This window comes from Salminus brasiliensis, chromosome 1 (assembly GCF_030463535.1).
Source record: "Salminus brasiliensis chromosome 1, fSalBra1.hap2, whole genome shotgun sequence".
Taxonomy (NCBI): domain Eukaryota; kingdom Metazoa; phylum Chordata; class Actinopteri; order Characiformes; family Bryconidae; genus Salminus; species Salminus brasiliensis.
This window is the reverse complement of record NC_132878.1, coordinates 82030658-82045601: the sequence shown is the minus strand read 5'-3', so window position 1 is coordinate 82045601 and position 14944 is coordinate 82030658. Positions and strand designations below refer to the sequence as shown.

Here is a 14944-nt window from a genome sequence, read left to right as displayed (position 1 = left end):
TTTGCTTCTGACTTTTTTTTTGATACTGTGAAAGGTATAATCCTTTGGGTGAAGCGGCTCTCTGAAGGGAGGAGCTAAAACTGCTAATTACCATTATTTTCTGGAGGTGTGCAGGTAGAGCAGTTAGTTGAACACCAGTCGTCCTCCCTGTAGATCTGACAAGACAAGATAACCATCTTCACCACTTTGTGTTAGACACAGATAAAATTTGGCCTTCTCCTTTAATCCATCTGTGCAGAACAAACACACGGTGACAGCCGTTGCTGCAGTGCCTGGGGAGCCTGAAGGGGGAAAAGGGCCTTGCTCATGTATTGAACCCACAACCCACTCATGAATAGTCCAGTGCTCTAAAGCTGAGCCACCATTCCCCCAATGTGATGATGCATAATGATGCTGCAGTGTGTAAATGTCCAGTTTGTCCAGACTTTTTGATGGCTGTTTGGAACTCCTGAGGCAGGCCGAACTACTTCCACTAGTGTAAGCTTAGCTTTCTTCCTGAAGTGGTTGATGTTGGTACTGCACTGTCTCTAGTCATCATTGCTCCCACCATCAGGGTCTTGTCAAGGATGAGGAGGGTTGGCCAGGGTGGGAGTCTTGTCCTCAAGTTTCCTGTTAAGCGTGTTTAGCTCCAGATTGTTGTTCAACCAATCCTTGCTGTTTAACCACCTGTCTGTCAGCAGACTCCGTCATTGTCTCAGATGAGATCAGCTACTGTGGTGTCGTCTGCATGGATTTTAACAGCAGGATTCCGTGGAGGTGTAGGCATTCGTGTACAGTGAGAACAGTGCTGGGGAGAGCACACATCCTTGGGAGGGGGTGCTAGTACTGATTGTTCAAGTGCCAGAAACCTCAGCTGTACCTGCTGCTCTCTGCCGGTGAAGAAGCTGGTGTCCCACTGTCAGGCGGAGGCAGGAACGCTGAGCTAGGCGAGTTTATTGTGGAGGAATTTCAGGATGAGGACAGATAACAGCATTCAAATATGACAGCTGAGTTGAGGACAAAACAACAAAGCAGACTGAAAACCCAAACTGCCAAGAATCCCAGACAGAAGCGTGCTGCTACAGGGAACATGAAGTGATTCTAAACCGTTTAAGTCTCACCTTTGATGACTCAGTATGACTCAGCAACTCGGAGGATGCAGTAGACATTTGTTTTGACAAGTGACTTTTGTTTGAAGCCATTAAAAGCAGCTAAAGTAGAAACTCTTTTTTTTGTGGACACATCATGCCGAACAGTCTGTGATGTGTTTGTGTGTATGTCAGTCAGTTGGCTTTTTTCTATCAAAGTTGGCTGTTCTTGATTGTGAGGTTGTATTTCAGTGCAGTCTGACACTGTGGAATATACAGTGGAATCTCATGTAGAAATTGGCATAAAATCAAGTTTCTGTTCTCTTGCCTACTCTGCTGGGGTTTTTAATTAGTGGGCTTATTACTAGTGGGCTTATTAATTATCTACACACCTAATTTCTATTAATTGCAGATTTCTAGGTTATTTGAGAGAAAACAAAACATTAAAATATCTCTGTAGACTCTCTGTTGCAGTTTGCTCATAAGTAAAAGAGGAAGGCTTTCACTTGTTAATGTAAACATCTCTTTCTTTGCTTCTGCAGTACCTGATCAAAGTGAACGAAATCAAGACCAAAAAGGGCGTGGACCTCCTGCAGAACCTGATCAAGTATTACCACGCACAGTGCAAGTAAGTTACTTAGTCAAACAGGAAAACCCCACTGAACTTGACAGCGTTGTTTACAACTGTGTTACTATTGTGTTCAAAACTAGGCTTTTTTTGATTTTATGATTTTTATAGTTATTGAAATAATGTTTCACCAGAAATTGTAATAAAGACTGTTGTACAGGAATATTATGCAGCAACTTAAAAAAAAAAAAAAAAAACAGCTTCAAAAAAATTTTGTCAGTACATTGACTTGTTATAGGGAGAATGGAGTCTCCGTCATTACCACTAGAAGGCCTGGAATGCTGCTTACTGCACTGTGTATCTTTTGTGAGGCTGCATGAGACCTCTCGTGATAAGTGGGCAGTGCTGCATAGAATCCTGTAATGTTACTCAGTCCACATGCTTCCTTCACTTTAGCATTACCACAAATTCATGTGCACAGCTGTCTGTGACTGGGAGCTCAAAGTAGGATTTGTATTAATGGCAGTGGTGTTAAAATGAATTACGCTCTGCAACTGTAGGGGCTAGCCAAAAGCCAAAAAAACAAACAAACATGATTTCTTGTTTCAGCCAAGATGTGATTGGTGTTTGATATATTTTTTTAGTTTTGCACACTACAGAAACTAGAGCTGCTAGGCTTCATCTGCTTCAAACCCCATTCTGAAATTTACCCATGTGAATTCAATTTGTTTGTTTTTATTGAAGAACATAAGATCAGTTGAACAGTTGATCAGTTGTCACATTGTGAAGCCTCTCAGGTAAAATGTGTGAGGAAATGTTAATCAGTGCGTCAGAGGTGTTGACGGGAGTGTTTCCTGCAGCTTGGCAAAATGTCAGTGTCCCCTGGAAAAGTGATGAGCTGAGAGAGACAAGCGTAAGCACTTTGGTCCATCAACACATCAGCAGAGTCACTGTCCTATTGATTTTAGAGCACTTACCTTGCAGTCTGGGTCCTTGTTATGTCATCGTGCACGCACTAGAAAGGAACTTCAAAATATCATGACGCATCATTCGTCTTTAGTGCTTCACTGAGCTTTTCCTCAAGATTTCCCAGATGCATCCCAGATCCCAGAGTAAAGCTCGAGGCTGCTGTAAACGGTGCATTTATAGATTTGTTGCAAAATCTATAAATCTGGGAATCTGAATTACCTGATGCTCATTAAGACTGTTGACGTTATCGTATACATGTAGTGTTTTTGTTTCTTATAAAATCCCAGACTGTGTACCTGCCTTTACATCCCATAATTATGCACCACAGATGTCCAGATGGGTCTTAACAGCGGTGGGGGGTAGCAGGCATGTGGCCACAGTGCGTGCGGCTCTGACTCATCGCGTTTGACTCGGGCGCTTTTGGCAGGTCGTTAGTGTCGGCAAGCTGTTAGTCATCTGCATCAGTAATTAAGACTGCTCGTTCGCACTTCTGCTGCACCTTAAGTTAATGTTTTGAAGATGAGCCTTAACAGGAAGCCTTAACAAGCAGCTAGTTTAGAAGACCACTAAATGTCAGTTTTGTCAATTAGAGGCAGTAATTAAATTGCATTCTCATCTGAGTATTACTCATCAGCATGAGGAAGCTGTCGGTGAGCTAATGGGAACATTTTTGCATATCATTTTTCATGCCGGACTCATCTGAAGGTGTTCAAAACGTCTTTTTTTACAGGTTGTCAGGTTTGTTTTGCCCTAAAAAAGCATGCCTCTTGATTCCATGTCCTGTGATTCCCTTTCAGTTTCTTCCAAGATGGCTTGAAGACAGCTGATAAACTCAAGCAGTACATAGAGAAGCTTGCTGCCGATCTTTACAATGTATGTACACTGCCTTTTGACCTAGAACATATTTGTCATTTTGACTGTGAATAATTGTCAATTTTCTTGAAAGCTTAGAAGCTGGTGTTAGTGTCCAGATAACATGCCCATGTGGAGTCTGTATGGTTAGTCCAGAAAGTGTTGTCCATGGACTCCATGTTGGTCCCACATATGGATGCCCACCAGGGTCCCACTGTGAAGGGACCAGAAAGGTTTAAACATGGACTTCATTTAGGATGAACCCTGCACATGGGACCAAGATGGGACCCATGTGAAATTTGGGTGGGTAATTAGTGTGGGGTGTAACGATGAGGCCCATTTGGGAAGCCCAACTGGGTCCCAGAAATAACACATATACACATGCCCACCTGGAACCCACCTAGCCCACTCTTATTGAAGGTTTTCTCTGTTGAATGTTTCTAAAACAGCATTTTACTTGTTCCGAGTGGAGTTTTATTAAGTAGTTCCTCATTAAAACGAAGACCTGGAGATCTGATGAGAATTGCTGTATGCTTGTTATAATTACCTTCTCTGTTTCTGGTTCTTAGATAAAGCAAACTCAGGATGAGGAGAAGAAGCAGCTCACAGCCCTGAGGGATCTTATCAAGTCTTCCCTGCAAGTAGAGAAGGAGGTAGGTAGACTGCGTGGTGTGCCCCAGGGTTTAGTCTGAGGACCAGTGTAATTGCTGAGTGTTAGCCTCATTTGTTATCATAAGGCAACATAAATAAGTGGTTGAATACGCCAGTGTAACCAAAGGTTTACACGAAGGTGCTTGACACATTATACATTTTAATAAGATAGATCCCTATAGACCTGTTGTACTAGTTAGGTTAATATGAGCGAATATGAGAGGGAGCACCCAGTGCTGTACCATGCTGGTAGCCAGTATGAGGTAGGCGTTGCTGGTAACCAGTGTTGTGCCCCATTGGTTGCTCAGTAGAGAGTCACTGACTGAATGATACTGAATAGTGAGTGATCAATGATGTTTGATCATGTCTAAAATGCTGAGGATTCAGGCCTCTTTGCCAGTTAATGATGCATTGCAGCACTAGCAGCTCCCTAATTATCTAAATTACTTACTTCTGCAAGTTGTCTTTCTCTCTCTCTGTCTATCTGTCTGTCTTTTATTACCCCCTTCTGTTTGTCTTTGTTTATTTCTTTTTCTTTTTGTCTATACCTCATTTTCTGTCTGTCTGTCTTTTTGGTCCATATTTCTTTCTGTCTTTCTGATTTTTTTTCCCTCTCTTTCTCTCCGTTATTTTCATGTCACTGTCTGTCTGTCTTACTGTCTCTCTCTTTCCTTTTTTATTCTGTTCTTTCCATTTCTTTCTGTCTGTCTGTCTTTCTGTCTGGTCTTTTGTCTTTCTTTCTTCTTCTAGCATACACACATGCCCACACACAGTATTGTTCATGTACTGTGCTTTTCAAACTTTCTCCTGTGTCTCTCTCGCTCGCTGCCTTTTTGGATTGCAGTCTAGGAGAGTAAGTGCTTTGCATGCTCAGCATGCACCGTGTGTTTGTGCACTGTGTGCAATTCAGAATGTTTTAATTGATTTTAATGGCAAATACTCAGTTTGTCACTTGCAGCCATATTCTACATGATCATGTGTGCAAGTGAAGGAAGGTATTGTTTTCTGTGTGAGCGTTACAGACTGTTATTGGTTTTTAGTTTAGCTTGGAATCATATGTTTATATAAGTAAATGTGTGTGTCTGTGTGTTTGCACTTGAGCAGGACTCTCAGAGCAAGCAGGGTGGCTATAGCATGCACCAGCTCCAGGGTAACAAAGAGTTTGGCAGTGAGAAGAAAGGATATCTGATGAAGAAGAGTGATGGGTAGGCGTACTTGGCACACAAGCCACACAAACACCCACACACAGACACAATTACTGCTGTAGTACTAGCTTTATGGGGATTTATACACAGTGCGTTACAGTTATTGCCCTTTACTGTTCCATTGCTGCTGCTTTAACTTGTGCTGGAATTAACTTTAGCATATCATAAAAGCATCAGTGAGCTTCTTTTGCCAGAGCGCTCACATAGCACAAAAGTTCTGACCCATGTTGTTCACCTATGTGAGCCGCAAGCTCTCAGATGGTTTTAAATGTGTGGTAAAAGTGTAGTGGTGTAAGGGGACTATTACTGTTTTTCACAGGCTGAGAAAGGTGTGGCAGAGGAGGAAGTGCTCAGTAAAAGGAGGAATTCTCACCATCTCTCATGCCACTGTGAGTTCAAGATACAGTTATAAGAAAATGAATTATTTTCATTATAATTGATCTGAATGTTTTGAAAATGAGATGTATGTCATCATAACTGATCATGAAGTAAACTAAATTAAGTTGTTCACATTTAGTTCTAATTTTTTTAATGTTTAGAAAATTAACATTATATTGTCATAATTGGTCAGAGGTTTAAGAAAATAAGTAATTATTGTCATAATTGGTGTGATTGTTTAGAAAAATGTACTATGTCGGCAGAATTGACCAGAATGTTAACATAATGAAGTTATTCTTTGCTCATAATTATTTTTTCAGAATATTTGGAAAATATCTCATAATTGGTCTGAATCTTGAGAAAATTTGCAATATGTCATCTTAATTTATCAAAATGATAAGAACAATAAGTCATTACTTTCTTAAAATTTGTCAAAATGTTTAGAAAATGAACATTGTCTTCATAGTTAGTCAGAATCCTGAAAAAAAATAAGCCATTATTTACTCATTGGTCAAGTACACCAGCAAGGAGACTGGTCAGAGATGAACGCTCTTGTGTTGAATTGGCTTCCTGGTTCCTATTACTGATAACCAGCATTAAAGGCCAAATGTTTGCCTCCATGTTGAAACTGAAGATAAACTGAATAACTGACTGTTTGCAGAAGTGGTTTTATGAACTGTTTGAAAAGTACATTTCTGCTTGCGTGTACGTGTGTATCTGCAGTCAAACAGGCAGCCAGTCAAACTCAACCTGCTCACCTGCCAGGTCAAGCCGAGCGCTGAAGACCGGAAGTGTTTTGACCTCATCTCACGTATGTCTCGAATCCCCCTTTTGTCCACCTCCTGTTGAGAGACCTTTCACAACAATGTTCTACAATAACTTTGCATTTTAATCATATAGCAGTGCTGTTGCACGTTTTGGTGCTATTGGAGCATGTTTGGTAGTAAAAACTGATTTAATACCTGCATGTTGATCATTTTAGTGAAACCTCTAGACTAAATAACAGGACAAACTTCTTTAAGTCTCCCATGTAGAGGGATTTTTAGTGCCTTCTTGAATGTAGGTCATTCATCAGTATTTACAGTCGTCACAACGGTGCTTGACATACTGGAGTAGACTGACAAGATCTGTATACATTTCAATTCATATGAATTCATTTGAAATGCAAAGCAGTGGGTTGGGACAAAGTGTTGCTTTCGAAGATTGATGTGCTCATGTCCTTGTTTTCTGTTACAGATAATCGCACATATCACTTTCAGGCTGAAGATGAACAGGAGTTTGTAATGTAAGATATCTTTTTCCCTCTTATTTAACTCATTCTCAATGGCAGATGTCTATTCAAGTCCTTCTTATCCAATCTATCCTAATACAACGATCAACTGCATTTAAGAATTCTGAAAGGAACGCTATATAGACTTACCTTTACTTCCAATGTAAGTTAAGATGTTTTTTGTCCTCCTGTAAATATGCCATTTTGGATATACGAGGTTTTTCATGACAGTAGTGATATATCAGAATATTATGACCACCTATCTAATAGTGGGATTAACCACCCTTGGCTCAGATCCCACTAGCTAGAAGTCTTGGCATGGACTGTATTAGGTGACGAAAGGTGGTCATTATAGAGGTGAACTGTTCCACAGCAGTGCGGCGTACCACTCGCCGGATTTGTTATTCACCTCTAGCGTCAGTGGCCCGTGCGGCACCTCTGTTATGCCATTGGGAGGCGCTCAATGTGTGAGAGGTCCATTCTCAGTACACCTTCACTACAGCTGCTAGAACATCCCACACAGTCAAAAGCTTCCAGGATGCTACCAACCTTCACCTGGTATCTTATTATCATGCCCTTTGGGACACCAATCAGATCACGTCCTGCCCATGACGATCGTTTTGCACTCTGCTACACCTGACTGGTGTTCTTGCTTATTCGCATGCAGCAAACCCTGTCCTGGGCCGAGTTCATTCCAAACCAGGGGTGGTCTTGATATTCTGATATGACTGTGGATGTACTGTACTGTACTGTCACTATACAGTCACAGCTGTTGCTGTGATGCAAAAAATGCATATTTCAAATATCACCGCTCCCCTTTTACGCTGTTTTGGAATGCCGAACAGAGATATATAGTTTAAATAATTAGAAGTTAAAAATGATTTATCTTGTTATTTTAATGTCTCCTGAATATAAATATGAAGTGATATGACAACATTTTATTATTTTTGAGTCAATTGGACTTTTAACAAACAACAGGAAACCTGAATTTAATCATGTGTAAGAGTTTAAAAATGACATGTAATCTAATGTAATCTAAATATATTCAATTAGGTGTGTCTTTTAACCAACTAGAGCACGTTCTGTGGCTTTCTCTATTTTCATTTTCATTTGAGTTGTTGGATATGAATAATATTAAACATGTTTTAATATTTACTAGGTTACAGTGGGTTGAGAATGTGACTGAAGTACAGTAGTACCAGTGATTAACAGTCACATGCTTAGTGGTTGAAAAGTCTGTGTGTTGCTCTGAACGAGGTTCGATGAGGTTTGAAGAGAGATGGCTGTGCTTTTCTCAAAGGAGATGCCGCTTAGTCATTCAGGTCACTGAAACCACAGTGTCTGTTTCCCACACCTCTTTACACACAAACACCTTCCTAATCTCTCTTTTTCTATCTATTTAATCCCCCTCTTTCTCTACTTCTTCCCCCGTTCTGTTTTCCCTCTCCCACACGCTCACTCATTGCCTTTCTCCTTCGCAACCCCCTCACCCCCCTGCTGGCTCTGAGTGGCAGTAACTGTGTGTGGCTGTGAAACTTCACGCTGAGCTTTTGGAAGAGTGTTATAAAGGGTGTGCCAAAGCGACCCTTTAACTCGTACACCCTTCACTCTCTAAGACTCTACCTGGAGCGGTCATTGGCAGTAAAAGTAATATTAGTAATAAAGTAATTTATGGATGATCAGAAACAGAACAATGAAAGTTGGCTAAACTGAACAGTAGCGAGCCATGCATAGCCTATCAACCAGTCAGGAGAAAAAAAACAAACAAGGATGTCTCTGCTTACTCTCCTGCTGTAAGTTTCACACGTATAAAATTAGGGGTGGCTTATATCCCAGAGCTGCCAATACCCACACTCGCCAAAGTCACTGAAACACTTTACACATGCAGAAATGAAGCTATTGCGAAATGCATGTGCAATACTTGATTGCGACTACTTGACAGCAAGGCTTTCACAGTATTAGACCGTTATTAGTGATTGTCTCTGTCGTGACTACTTCTGCCATTGTAATCCCCATTGGAGCGAAATAGTTTATAGTAATTTCTATGCCTACTGTAGTAGTATTCACCTTTTTTTCCATGACACAATGGGGTGGGGGGCATCTTTGTGTTAGAACTTCCGGTGCAACAGCGAATCTGTTGATGGAGTTTACAACCACAGTGAAAATAAACATACAGTGACTAGTAGAATACTCTCATTTAGAGTGTACTCACATTAGGCCAGAGTTGCCTTGTTCCGTGCTTTGTACCGTAAAGGCATTAAGTTTAAAACATCCTCCCAAACATCCATCACGTCTGCTCTTACCATCATGTTTCCACCTCCACAAAATGGTAAGAGCAGACATGTGGATGTTTGGGCCCACAACAACAAATTTTTACATCCAACAGGATGCTTAAATCCAGAAATACTGCATAGCCATGAAAAATTCTCAGCTAGCTACAGATACTGATATTTCTGATATCTTTTATCATAAAAAAAAAGATGATAAAAGTTGTAAAGTAATCTTTTGGAGACAGGAAAAAAACCAACATTTTGCACTCAGAAACAACACCTTACCTAAAGTGACTAAAGCACTGATATAAAGTATACACTATCCAAATTAGCTTGGTTAACTTCCTTGATAGGTTAGCTAAATAACTTAGCTGGTAGGCTAATGTTAGCAAACTACAGTACAATTATTACACAAAATGCTGCTAACTTAAAAATGCCTACATATTCGATTAGAAATTTCCAGTAAAAGAACCTTCCAGTAAAACATTGGAAACAAAGTCATTTTATAACAAGCTTATAACAACACTAGCTACAAGCTCAGGAAAAGACTTTACTTTCAATGAAAGACATGTCTTGATTGGTTTCACTGAATAGTAAGTAGTAAAATGTCTGTTATGGATGTTTATGGAAGTTCAGTCATGACTCCTTATTGCTGCTTGATGAGAAGCTCAGACTCTCTCCAACTGGTTGTGTAACTGAGAAACTGTTTAACGAATGAAGAGTAATGGAGCCATGGATGCTGTTTACAGACATTGTTTAATAAATCAGATTGGGATACATTTTGAGTCATCCTGTACCATCAGATAATTACTTAAAATGTCCATACCATCGGACAGATGATTAGATTTGATGGATTTTTCTAACCCATGTTGGATGATGTATTTATTGCACTCCATGAAAGCGAACGCTGAGATGACTTTGTCTGCATGTTATTAAGTTTACTGGAATTGTAACTGTTTAAAAGTGGACAGTATACTGAAGTGTAATGCCAGTGCAGGTGGATATAGTCCCAGTTATTACGTTTAATTATAGTAAATATTAACTTCGTCAGATATGTGTCTGGTATTTGAAATTTCAGCTGTGTTCATTAATCTGTTTGAATCTGTATGCATCTGTTTTTGCAGCTGGATCTCCGTGTTGACTAACAGTAAGGAGGAGGCGTTGAACATGGCATTTAGAGGGGAGCAGACCGCAGGAGAGGACGGCCTGGAGGATCTCACTAAAGCCATCATTGATGACGTCCTGCGCATGCCTGGCAATGAAGTGTGCTGCGACTGCGGGGCTGCAGGTGTGTGCTAATGGGGGTGTATATGTTTGTTTTGTGTGTGTGGGCCAAGTACTCCTACTCATCACTCTTCTCCATCAGATATCCTTTCTTCTTGTTGCCAATTTCTTTGTTATCCTGCAGCTGCTGCATACTGTACCCCCATGACAGACAGCCAGTCAGAACAGGGGTCATTTACACATCAAGGCACCGTAACAAAAACAGTTTGTTTAATTCTAAAGGATTCAAAATGAAGACTTGTGGTAGATAAAACCACAGAAATGCTATGAATGAAACATGGCCGTCAGTAATTGAATCACTTCATTAAAGACAGGCATCTAAAAGTAGGCTACTCAACCTACTCAGCTACTCAAACACTCTGCTGTCCCACAGGAAGAAACACCCAGCTGTCATCACATCACAAAGTGAGTGTGTGCAATTTCAGGCTAGATTTCTTGCAGATGCAGATACCGTTACCGTATATAGCAATGGTGCCATTTCTACCTCTAAGTGCTTATGTTAATGTTTTATTACAGAAAGAGCAGAATCGTTTAAAAAAGAGAAAAACAGAAAAGTTTAATTATAATATAAATATATAGTCAAAAAATCCACTGTACTTATATAGCCATGTTTCCATCAACTGTTCTTTTGTTTGTTTTCTTTGCCGTTCATGCTTTGCCTACTACACTAACAAATGCACTTGTAATGGAAGTGCAAGTGGTAGGATGCAGCCTTTGTAGTAGGAGTCACGTGGTAAGTCATAGGACACTGAATGTATGCCTAATTGATTTTTTAATTATTTATTCCCCCCAAAAAAAGATTCCAATGCAGGTTTTGCGATATTTTCTGTATCCACAAAATGTTTATCCACACAAATTCAATGGATTAAAATGTTTGTCAACACTGATTAAATATTAGATCATTTCTGATGCCATGCCCAACAATTTGCATTACGTTTTGAAGAATTCAGATGTTTATTTTAAAAAAATCTTTGGATGGAACTGTAACGGTAGATTTTGTTTTTATTGTTTTTAAATGCCGACTGAAGACCCATCTCTTTCAAGAGTACTTGGGCGAAGTGTAGTGTCGAGTGTTGTGGTCTCCATACCGACTTTTGTATTTAGTAGCGTCTAATTTATTAGATATTATTTTAATACTAGTCTATTCAAACTAGCTAAGGCTATTTTCTGAGTAAACAGTAAAGGAATTTGGTAAGTCAGCTAAATTTCTTAAATATAAATGTATTACCTTCCCCTACGTCAGGACGGTGAGCTGTAGATAGCTGGCTTGTTAAAAACTGTGAAGACAGAAAACTTTGGACATGATCTTAATATGGTAACAGCATCACCTGGTTAGGCGTATCACTACTGTTTTATTTTGGTCTTTTCTTGCCAGTAAAACAACCCCAGGGGTAAGAGGAGGAATGATCTGCTGCACGTTAAGCTTTCCTCAGTGGACTCTGTTAAAATTCAGACGTCACTGTGCAACTCAATATGGTCGGGACTTGCCAGCACTAACTGTAACCGCAGGCTGACATCAGAGACTGTTTAGTGACTGCAGATGGCTGTAACGCACACCGGGCCGTCAGTGTGTAACGGCTAGCACATCTTCAGTCGTACGTCCTTTCTGTTCATTTTCAAATCCTCTTCGCCTTGAGCTCCTACAGCTCTGAAAATCGCAAGAAAATCAGGCATAAGAAGCTGGCATGTGTGAGTGTGTGTGGGGATGTGTGAGAGAGGGAGAGAGAGAGAAAGACAGACAGTGGTTCTCTGCTTAGCAGTTACGTCACAGTGTTATGTAATTGGCACGCACAGGCTCTGTGGAAAGCAGCAGGAGACAAACTGGGAATTGTCTGATTGCAGACGTCTTCAACCAACTGTTAGATGCTGAGATTAGCATCAGACTCTCTTAGCCAGTAGATGTGGAACAATACAGCTTTTTATTTTCCGAGACCAATACAGAAACCATGAACATCTACTGATCTACCTGGAGCGGTTTTATAGCATTCTGAGCTCTAAAATGAGCTGCTTAACTGAAGCACTTCACTTGACATTAGCAACTTATAGTAGGTGGTCAGGTGTGGGCGATCTGGCAACAACAGTTTATCACGATGTTGTGTGGCTTTTGAAAACTGTTCTTTTTCCAGTTAAACAGGGCTAAATAGGCTCTTTGTAATGAAACTGCAGTCGGAAGCACAGTATTTATACAGGAACGATACCATGTCAGCGTATTATCCGCCTGTAGTGATCAAGCTCGTACTGCTCAAGCACTCTACTACCCTACAGGAAGAAATGCACACCCCCCCAAATATACAATGTATTATAGAGGGTATGCATTGATATCATGTTCCCCCTTTACTCGGACTGAGTGGCAGAACATTTATCAACCTTGCTGTTTATTAGAGAAAGTGGCCAAACTGAGAAAGAAACAAGCGGTTATCTGCTCAAGTTAAAGGCAGTTGAACTCGACAGCAGTCCATCCATATGACCAAAGAACCAATGATCAGTGGACATCGATGTGTAGCCTGGAACGTCCAGCTAACTGAGGCTGAAATCACGCCCGTTTAGAGGTTAACGCCTCATACCTAAAAGCACAATGACGAATGAATGGTCTTGGGCACATTTAGTAGACTGGCTCATCCAGGTTTGCTTGCTCTGCCTTTTAATCGAACCCTGAACCCCACCTGTCTTCAGAGCATTACTTCTAATGGATTTCTGTTGTTTTTGTGAATTGCAGCAATACTCCAATCTTCTTTTTCTTTAGTTTTTGGCAACCTGTAAAATGATGGCTCTGAATTCTTGCCGAATCTGTTGGTACAGTCAGTCGCACAACAGCTCTTTCCTGTTTTTGATGTTTTCTTGCTCTATCGGCATAACAGTCTATCGGCATAACTGCTATCCTATTTCAAATAGCCATGTCTGGGGATTTCTGTTTATATCTTTGGTGTGTTTCACAACAACTGTTTGGTTTGATACATTGTGGTGTATGGAGTCATACTTTTTTGATACAGACAAAATAGATGATGTATAATAAAAAAGTGCTTTATGTTTACTAGTAGACTACTAACCCGTGATCACACTAGACATTTACAATATAGACATTTTTCCTGTCATGCATTGCATAATGGGCGGGACTAAGACTGGACCTGAAACTGGCCACCAAAAAGTCCTCCATTTTTGATTCTCTTAGCTTGCTAATTTTAGCTAACTTGCTAATTGTAAACATCAAAAAACACAAAAGTGAACCTGATTATGCCATGACGTTATTAATTCACCACAGTATGGTACCACAAACTGGGACTAACACCTGTGGTTGGCAGCAGTGAAAAGACTTAAGTGAACCTGTGTATTCAGCTTCTCTCAGCAACAGCGACCAGCATGCTAGCCTAGTCAGTCTCAATAATAAAAAAATCTAAAGTAAGCAGAATTCTGTTAGATATTTATATACTTGTAGTTTACAACTGTATAGATGTCTAACTGCTGTGGTTGGTGCTGTGAATGGACTAAGGTAATTATCATGCTGACTATAGGATCTACAGTTAACAGTGTAATCACAGAGATGATGCAGTCTCTTGATTGTCTGTGTGTGCAGTTTCTCTTTTATTAGTATAATTAGAGCCAGTGGGGACAAAGTGATTATGCTTAGAAATGTCGATTTCATATTTTAGCATTTCCTATATTTTGCCTCTTCAGAGCTCAGCTGGCCCTTTAGAGGTCAGCGCGGCCAGAGCAGGCGTGGCTTTAGCACAGGCCTGTTGCTGTGTTAGTATCAAATGGGCATTCTGTCCTAAAACTATCATTTAATATTTAGACATTTTATTATTCTATTATAACCTTTGTAGTTTTCCTCAGCATTTTTGTATGTTCTTGTCCATCATTTTCCTCATTTTTTTCACTACACACACACTCACACACACACACACACACACACACACACACACACACACACACACACACACACACACATAGTTTGTCTAGGCCCAGTAGAGAAGCACTGCAAATTGAATTCCATAGAACAGAGAAACATGAACGTATTTGCACAATGCTGTGGAGCAGTGGAACTGTGTTCTCTAGAATATAGTGCTTTATCCAGTACTCATTGGACGAGTTAGGGTGATGATCATCTAACATCCTGGCCACTCTCCTGCTTTTGTCGCTGAATGCAATCAAATCTCCACCATCAAATCTAGCAGAAAGCCTTCCCTGCACAGTAGAGACAGTTACTCTAACAAATACATTTTTATAGCTTTTATGAATGTTGAGGTGTCCCAATACTTTTGTCCATATAATGTACGTCCTTAGGGTTTTTTTTGTCCCCATAGCAGTGGAGAAATCCACTGATGTGGAGGCTAATAAATACAGATCTACCGATCTGTCCTCTGTGTTAGCCACCCAGTGCAGAACCACATTTCCAGCCGCCCACACACAGATCAACCCCAAAAGGTCCTCCT

At 40.3% G+C, this 14944-nt stretch overlaps 1 protein-coding gene across 6 annotated transcripts in view; it reads left to right on the top strand.

Moving 5' to 3' along the window:
- Nucleotides 1-14944, top strand: part of asap1b (ArfGAP with SH3 domain, ankyrin repeat and PH domain 1b) — a 104774-nt gene that overhangs the window by 62846 nt on the left and 26984 nt on the right. For 3 of the 6 annotated variants that reach the window (XM_072691053.1, XM_072691020.1, XM_072691036.1), the window contains exons 7-15: nucleotides 1610-1695; nucleotides 3402-3477; nucleotides 4026-4109; nucleotides 4952-4960; nucleotides 5212-5312; nucleotides 5632-5701; nucleotides 6414-6501; nucleotides 6927-6975; nucleotides 10355-10518. In XM_072691053.1, coding sequence (XP_072547154.1) covers nucleotides 1610-1695; nucleotides 3402-3477; nucleotides 4026-4109; nucleotides 4952-4960; nucleotides 5212-5312; nucleotides 5632-5701; nucleotides 6414-6501; nucleotides 6927-6975; nucleotides 10355-10518 — 727 coding nt within the window. The remainder of the gene's footprint in view (nucleotides 1-1609; nucleotides 1696-3401; nucleotides 3478-4025; nucleotides 4110-4951; nucleotides 4961-5211; nucleotides 5313-5631; nucleotides 5702-6413; nucleotides 6502-6926; nucleotides 6976-10354; nucleotides 10519-14944) is intronic. The other 3 variants (XM_072691029.1, XM_072691044.1, XM_072691061.1) reach the window with 1 other exon arrangement.